General features: G+C 34.5%; 1 protein-coding gene across 1 annotated transcript in view; it reads left to right on the forward strand.

Moving 5' to 3' along the window:
- Window positions 1–461: 461 nt before the first annotated feature.
- LOC135144348 (uncharacterized) overlaps window positions 462–9059 on the forward strand; it is a 45095-nt gene continuing 36497 nt past the window's right edge. The window contains exons 1-6 of the mRNA XM_064076394.1: window positions 462–710; window positions 7710–8048; window positions 8097–8243; window positions 8285–8472; window positions 8615–8847; window positions 8895–9052. Coding sequence (XP_063932464.1) covers window positions 605–710; window positions 7710–8048; window positions 8097–8243; window positions 8285–8472; window positions 8615–8847; window positions 8895–9052 — 1171 coding nt within the window. The 5' untranslated portion in view covers window positions 462–604. The remainder of the gene's footprint in view (window positions 711–7709; window positions 8049–8096; window positions 8244–8284; window positions 8473–8614; window positions 8848–8894; window positions 9053–9059) is intronic.

Here is a 9059-nt window from a genome sequence, read left to right on the forward strand (position 1 = left end):
ACTTATTGTAACCAACATACAAAACCTTGACAACTACATGAAGTCAAATGTACTTATTTCGTGTTAATTCTTCCAAAATTTCACTTCACAACACTCAATTGTAATGTTTTCTTTCAGAAAACCAAAAATTGTTTTGAACTTCTGACGCTTGTCCGCCATGGTCGTTTACACGTGCAAAATGTCAAAACACGAAAAGATGCAACCTGATTGGTTGGGCACGCGTATGCGTGTGCTTGACAGCTGATAATTTTTTTTAAACCCAGGCGGGAAACGTATTTCAAATTCAACCCTCAACTCTTTATCAAAAAATAAACATCTGCAAGCACTTCTTGTTGCAATGTCGCCTCTAACCGATACAAATGTATTATCCCACTTGAAAAAAACACCTGTTCCTTACCACAGATAAAACCCATTTTCGTCCAACCGTCTGACCGGATTTTATCGCTAACGAGATTAATAAAGCCCAACCAAACAAATTATATTTGATTAAACGTTTCCAGCAGCCTTGAATAGCGAAATAAAAGGATCAGGCTGGTCGGATTTGAGTGTGTGTATTTTTAAAGACGCCGTCGCGACGATTTTACTTTGGAATTTTACTCGTAAGATGTCTTCGTTGTCAGCTGTTCGTAAAGACGCGTTCGACACGCAAGCTGTCAGAAATTTTTGTGAATATTTGCGGATTGCCTCCGTACATCCGGATGTTAATTACGGTAAGTTGTTGTTTAAGACTGTAGCTTTAAGGGTAGCTGTTTTTATTAAAATCCCTTCGTTGTGGGGGCGGAAAAATCGCGAGGAATTTTAACAGGTCATGACATGATGTCGACTTGGCTTGGCTTCGGTTTTTGGGTGTGGAATGTCGAAGTTGGGGAAAAATTCAGGTGTTTTTGCTAATAGAGTGCTAGTGGAGGTTGATGGTGAAGAAAAATGGAGTTATTCGATAAGGAGGTCATTATTTTGGGGTTTTATAACCACAAAAAGTGTCGCTTGGGTGGAAGCTAGCCTGCTGTGCGTTTGTTTGAAGGTAGTAATTGTTCACTTATTGTTGACTTTTATGGAATATTAATGATAAAGTTTGTTTAACATATAAGCAGTAGTTGTTGGTTACTGAGGCGTTAAATGGTGATAATATGTTGGGGTCATTTCGAAGATTAAGTCAGTTCTTCGAGTATCTCAGGTTCATTTGACTCCATATCATAAAGACTTGTTCATATTTGGACATGCACAAAGTAATATTTATTTGTTTTTAAATTTGTTGTTGTCCTGTTAATGGCTGTTCGAAAATGGACGTTCCTGAGTTACTCAGTAAAAGAAAGTAAAATGAGATAAGAAATCAACTTATTTGAAACGTTGAATAAAGTTACAATTTACAAAAATAGTTATTAGTTTAAGTATGTAGGAATTATTGTAATTAATCAACATGGTTTGGAAGCGTTTGTTTGGAAATTTGGGAGGTGATTGCCAAACCTTAATTCCATAAAATCTTACATTGTTGAGGACATGTTGTAATGCCATGGAATTTCAAGGTTGGACAACGATTACAAGAAATTTTGAACAATAATTTTGTAACTCATGGGCACCTTGTTTCAAATGGAAGTTACTTTTAGTGGGTTGGCGTAATTTTAGTAACATTACAGATTCAGAATTCAGATTTTGCCAAATCAAAACTTTATAAATACATGTAGTTGTTACCTTGTTGTGTAACATTTCAGATAATATGCTTAATTGAGGAAATATTTGACAGTTTATAATTAAGGACGTTCACTCCACGTGTTGAATTACAAAAAGTACAGTATTCTATAAATTTAAAGAAAGTGTCAGTAAGAAGTTAAATATTCAGCCAATGAAATGCATTTTCTATGTGATTAAACACCACTAGACTAATTTACAGCAGTAATACTAGAGACTGGTATTTTATCAGTTTATCACCTAAAAGTGTTTGACCCCTTAACTTGGTTCTCCAAACTATTTGTTGCCTTGAAATATTAATAATGTCGGTGGTGTTTGTACGTAAAAATTGCTAATTTTCGAAAAGATGTAACAAATGAGAAATCAAACGAAAACTGTTCATTAATAGTGTTTTAAATTACATGACATACATTTCGATGTTATTTTCTAATTGGTAATTAATCCTGAACGCAGATATGACGTTTTAATTTACGACAACTCATGTTAAAGATGCCACCGGATGCTAGTATCAGACCACTAAATAAGGTTTCCGTAGCCGCGATAAACCGACGCTAAAAATAAATAACCACCACGGCATAACAAAAATACTTCAAACATTTCAAATTATCGGTTCTAATTGACCAATATGGGGGAATAATGAAGGTCATCGAACGTTTCGAAAAAGCCCGTCGTACGAAGATGGGTTTTGCCTGATTTTATGAGACTGCATGTGTGAAACCGCTCTTATAAATTTTTTTTTACTTTTTCGATTCTGTACTGGTGGTTTTAAAAATTTTAGATGTTGAATGTTTCTAGCACAAAGTGGAGCAATTTTTTTTTTTAATTTAACCAATTTGAAGTCTTACAGTTTTTGAAATTACAAAAGTGAACATTGAAAGTCAGAGCATTTACGAAAAATTTACAAAAAAATAAAATTTTAAAATCTTGTACGCAGTGTAAAATAGAGACTTTGCATGCAGATTTGATTTGCCTAGTAATACTGAAACAAATACAATCTATGTAAATTTATCAAAAAAGATAGAAAGTATCTGATACTTCGCTACTTAAATGGATGCTGTCATGTTAAAGTAAAGTTCTATAGTATTACCTATCTTGTATAAAACAATTCTCAACATACATAATTTTGTGCTTTGAATATTGAAAATTTTAAGTAATGCGTTGTGCATAAATAAATTTCAAACAACCTGAAAAGTTATTTGCATCGATCTTACCTCACCTTGAGAGCGCAACCAACCATTGCTATTGGGCTTGAAAACTGAATGTAGGTGGCGCTGCGAAAAACCAACATGGACGATGTAAACGGGATAAACAATTGCACTCCCATTGAGTGGTTGTGTTGTGGATGCGATTGTTTAGTGCTTTTTGCCATTTTGTAAAGTTTATTTTGTTCGTTTCGGAACGTTTTGTGTTTTTTGGTTTGTGTGTAGTTTCGAAATAAGTAAGTTTATTTCGTTTGAGTTTCGTTTTGTGTTTATTTCTTTTGAGGTTTTGTATATGTTGCTTCTGGTAAATTAACACTGGGAATTGTAGTTTTTTTTAAATCTGTGCCTCTTTATAGTACACGCTATAAAGTTTTAAAGAAACATATTAAGGTTATGCAAACTGTTATGGAGAAATTAAACTCAGCCCTGTTAAAGAAAAAATCTTCAAAGGTAAAGTGTTTGATGCACACCGTCATGAATGAAGATACTTCTTTGTCGCAGTATTTTGTTAGACTTTGGAAAGTGGTGCAAAGAAATATTTCCAGAATAGTAACTTTTACATTGCGGCACGCAGCAATAGTTGTTACTCTTGGGGCGTTTTTCTTCAGCTATGGTAGAGAAGAGAGTCAAATACGTATTTTGATAAATGGCCAATAACTCGGCAAGAAGTGAATTTACTGTATATAATTTGTTGTCTTCGAATAAGGAACCAAATGAACTTACACAAGAACTAATCCCCCTTGTGACAGTTGGCATTTTCTCCGCCAGAGCGCGCATCGATCTCTCGGGTTGCCGATTAAATACATTTTTTTTTTAACATATGTATACTGTCCTGAATAGGCAATTAAGTTTTTCAATAAAGTGACGCCAATTAATCAGTGATTTGAAGCAAGTAGCATAAATATTTTAAGAAATATTTTATATTTTAAAATTGTTTCCGAACTGTATATTTTTTGACATTCTAAACTCACAAGATTAAAAATATTAAATCACAACTAGAATGGTATTCATGCTTGTTAAGGATGGATAGATTGGTTTATACAAGATGATCCAAAAATGACGTAAAAGCTCGATGGTACGTTGTTAAGAAGGCTCTGAAAAATTAAAAAAAAATGGTTACAAAACCCCTGAACCAAATTTTTGAAAATACTAAATTTCAATGTTAAAATTATAAAAAAATTAAATTAACGTCATAATTCTGATGTTTTAATGTGAATTAAAATGACAGTCTCAAATCGCAATAAAAATGATTATTGCACTCACATGTCACATGATGTCAACTGACCAATCAAACGCGTCAATATTTGTAAATTCAACCAATCAGCATACAATTACGTGATAATTGCACACTGTGCAATTACCACTACCGATAATTATCACTAGCCAGATGTGCCAACTATAAGATAAGCAAGTACCAGTTAATTGCAAAAAAAAACAAGAGGTTACTAACCAAATATTTAATTATGAAACTAAGAATTGTAATTAATTATGGTACAGTTGTAGTAATTTACAGGGGTTTGTGTGCTTGGTGAAGTAGTAACTATATTTTTAGACATTTGTACCAAAGCAGACGGTGCGCAATTTGTGGATTTGTTATTAGACTCTTCCATAGCCGTTGAGTTGGCGCGTAATTTGTCAATCATTTGATAATGATGATCTCCATCGAGCTGAAGGTATGGTTTGATGGAGAAAGTATTGGCATGACCGGTAATCTTTATAAGCTGTTCTTCACCGACTCCCGCTTTTGCAAGTTGCGACACTGCAGTTGACCGTAATGAATGATTACTAATCTTCTTTTTCTTTATGTCGATGCCTATTTCTTCTGCGGCGGTTCTTGTCCATTTCCCCATTTCATTCCTTCCAACGGGTGAATTTTTGAACCATCCTACAGAACTAGGTTCTCTCCATGCAGGATTTGGCGTTAAAAATAAACGATCGGTGGTTATATGTTTACCTCTCTTGCTCAGCATTTTTTTGTAGAGCCTTAAATAATAAAATAATTATTATTTTGTATTTGAAACAGTATTTAATTACCTAACAGGGCAAATTCTAGGATCTGTGGTGTTTGTTGCAAGCCATTTGCTGTCTGTTAATTTATGGCTACCTCCTTGAGCTGTTTTGGAAAAAATACAATTGTATTCTATTCGCCCCGTAGGCAAACCACAATTATCACTTTCTTCCTTAAAATGTTTGATAGTAACGTTAACACCTTCACATCCCCTCCAAGCTAATTCTAATCCAGCCACATAAAAAAACATTTTCTGTAAACCATCTGGCGTGTCTTCGTTATAAATCTTTAGAATCTTGTTGTATTCTTCTAGAGTCAAAATTGAGGAACTAGTTTTGCGTTTTTCCGGTTGTATTTGTAGGTTCCGGCGTTTTGCGTCGCGTGCATTTCTACTACCCTTGAATTCCAGGTCAACAAAAGGATCAAACTTTATACCAAATTTATTGAAATACAGTTCTTGCAACTGCTTTGCCGTTACATTCCACATCGTTTTTATTACTGCTTCTTTGTAGTCATTACCATCGACTTTTTTCATATTGTACCCCCAATCTTTGAGGATGAATGCTAGTTTTTCCGTGGAAGTGTTTCCATCAAAAACATATTTGCGTTCACCGCAAAACTTCTCAAATTGCCTCCAGATTGAATTTCGTGAGTTCTTCGTATTTAGCGGCGTAATGTTTGTAATAGAATCATCAATTTCTTTTGGCGTGTTACGACCAAAACGAAAATTGGACATGGTTTTTTAAACCCACACAAATTTTGCAAAATGGCTGTTCTTATTTACTTGCGTCGCCATAGTATCGCACACCAAACTACTTCGTAAATCATTATAAAATTATTTTTAAAATGTTTGTTCTTGCAATAATCTGTTGAATATATTGCGTGCATCACAATGAAATCGATAATTTTGAACAACAATAATCTCTCATGCTTGTTGCCTAAGAAAAATGCACTCGTGCTAAAGCACTCGTGCGTTTTCAATGCAACAAGCATTCGAGTTATTGTTGCTCAAAATTATCGATAACATTGCGATGCACTTAATATATTATAACTGATAAAAAATGGCATCTGTCAACAGTAAAAAATGCCATTGTATGTCGTATTCTAGCAAATTATTATTAAATTATTAACAATTAATTATTTAACTGTTTATTAGAGATACATGCAGTTCATTATTAAAGAATTACGAAGTTAATTCTTCCATATTGAAGTTTAATATTTTCAAATGTTCAGAACCTTCGTAACAATGTACCATCGAGCTTTTTCGGATCATTCGATTTAATAATAAATAAAATAACAAATAAATTTATTGCTTGATTACTGCCTTGTGCGAATTTTATGGACATTGAATGAATCATTCTTCCGGTATCCCCAAAAACTCAAAAACCCCCGAAGGGGTATAAACTTCAATATTTTCATATTTCAAGAAACAATTTTGAAATATTTTAAGAGGAATTAGTTATGTTGATTATCGTTTCACCATCTACACGGTAATCAATCGTAAATTACATTTAAAATTTCAAAGTAATCAGCGCCGTAGATTATGTCTATTATAAAATCATTAACAGACAAATGGAAACAGAAAGTCGAAATATTTGTATTGTACTAACTGTGGATATCTGTAAAACGTGGAGAAAATGTGAAAATAGTCCAAAAATAAAATAGTAGAAATAATGCCAATAGTGTATAAATACTGTAAAAAATAACAGCCATGGGACTAATATCAAGAGAGCAATAAGAATACGATCAAAGACAGCCATAGATTTTTTAAAGTTTGTCTTTGATTGTTGCATTTTCAACTCAAACTTTCAAATTGACGGTATTCTGACAAAACGGAAATTCAATAAAAGACACATTTTCAAAAATGCACGACTGTCTTTGATCTTCTTTTTATTGATGCCATTGGTTATAAAAAAATTGTTTGATTAAGAAATGAAAGTTAGTGTTCGAAACAGTCCCTTTTTGTCGTCGAAACACAAATAAAATCGAATCTGACACACAGAAACCTAATTCAGTGCAAACAAATATCTTTTTGTTACGTGTTGTGATTAACAATATATTTTTCAGCTTATTGGCTGGTAATTTATTTTCTGTTAATATATTCCTTAAAAAAAAAACAAAGTACTTAATTATAATGTGGGCTTCAGATGTTCTCATATGATAAGTAAACTAAAAAAAAAGTTATGTTAAAAATATAATTAAAACGTTATTTTTGTCCTACTTAAAATTTATATCGTGATTATGACGGTTGGACGGCGCAGGAGCAAAGTTAGGTACGATTATAAAATGACCCATGCCCAGTAAGTAGCCTTCGGTGAAAATATAGGGGTTGAAATAAGTAATTGTGACTCGCAGAAAAGAAATGGCAAGAAGTTATTTACAAAGTTTCATTTTGTTTCTTTCTCAACACATACATATGTATGTATCGAGTGCTCTTGCATATTTACACTAAAAAAGAAATACTTTTTTTTTTGTGATTTACGAGTTTTAAAGGTTTAATAGCGGATTGAAATTTTAAAACTACATCCCTGCCACCAAATTCTACGTGTTTTTCCTAGGACACTAAAATACATGCTATGAAACAAAAAAAAGAAAACAGTTCTTGTACTACACGTAAATAAGTTCCGTATACATATTTATTGTCCAATACTTTTCCGGGTTTCTTACAGGAAAAGGAAAATCATGAATTAAATAAGTTTTGAAACATCTAAATAATGTCAACAACTAAGCTAATTTTTTTATCTTTATATTATACAATGTGTTGCTTCATACCCTAGTATAAAAACTCTGGTACTATCGTATCCATATTTTAGATGCCTGTGTCACATTCCTCACAAAACAAGCAACAAGTCTGGATCTGCCCATCCAAATTCATTACGTGGTACCAAGAAAACCCATCGTGATCTTAACATGGACCGGAACCGAACCTACTTGGCCAACCATCCTCCTCAACAGCCACATGGACGTGGTACCCGTTTTCGAGGACAAGTGGTCCCACCAACCATTCAGCGCCAACATAGACGATCAAAAAATCTACGCCAGAGGTACCCAAGACATGAAAAGCGTGGGCATCCAGTACCTCGAAGCAATCAGACGACTCAAACAGCGCGGAATCACTCTCAAAAGAACCATACACATATCTTTCATGCCAGGTAAGACCATCCGAAAATAGTTTCAGTGAAAACAGTGACTTTTACTAGACGAAGAAATCGGTGGAGCTGACGGCATGCGACAATTCGTACATACTAAACATTTCCAAAAACTGAACGTAGGGATCGCTTTGGATGAAGGAATGGCTAGTCCAACAGAAGAGTTCGTTTTGTTTTATGGCGAAAGATGCATCTGGTGTAAGATTTAAGTCACGAATTCGAAAAACAAGTGTATGTAGATTTGCACATTCACTGTCCAGGAACCCCAGGACACGGGTCTTTGCTGTTGGATGGTACAGCAGGGGAAAAAGCTGCGTATATATTGAACAAGTTATTCGCTTTCCGAAAACAGGAGAGGCAAAAATTGGATGATAATCCTTCTTGGACTGTCGGTGACGTCATCACGCTGAACGTCACTCAAATGAGAGTGAGTATTTTTTCTAATTGTATTGATACAAAACTAACTGAGTTTTTTTACGCAAACCAGATGTAACCATCAGGTAAAATTTGCACCAATAACTTGTCCCGTTGTTGTCTATTCAAAATTTACTAAGTATAGTGGTTTTTAGGGGGGTGTGCAAAATAACGTCGTCCCTCCAGAGTTCGTAATTGCAGTTGATTGCCGCATTCCACCAATAAACGTCGATGTTACACAATGGGAGGAAACTATCAATCAGTGGTGCAAAGAGGCCGGCTCTGGAGTGTGGATTGAGTACAAACAGAAACTCCCCCAAGTGCCTCCTTCAAGACTAGACAGTTCTAACCCGTACTGGATCGCATTTAAGGAAGCCGTAGATCACCTGTGAGTTCCCATTGGGTTTTTGTCATGATATACAGTACCTGTTGTAGTGGTCTTAAAGTGCAACCTCAGATTTTTCCGGGTGGTACTGACAGCCGGTACGTGAGAGGTGTTGGTATTCCTGCTATTGGCTTTTCTCCTATTAATAACACTCCAGTGTTGTTGCATGATCACGACGAGTATTTGGGTGTCGATACATTCTTGAAAGGTATTGA

The sequence above is a fragment of the Zophobas morio genome, unplaced genomic scaffold (genome assembly GCF_036711695.1).
Source record: "Zophobas morio isolate AGI-343-1 ecotype UQ-CSIRO unplaced genomic scaffold, CSIRO_AGI_Zmor_V1 ptg000004l, whole genome shotgun sequence".
Classification (NCBI taxonomy): Eukaryota; Metazoa; Arthropoda; class Insecta; order Coleoptera; family Tenebrionidae; genus Zophobas; species Zophobas morio.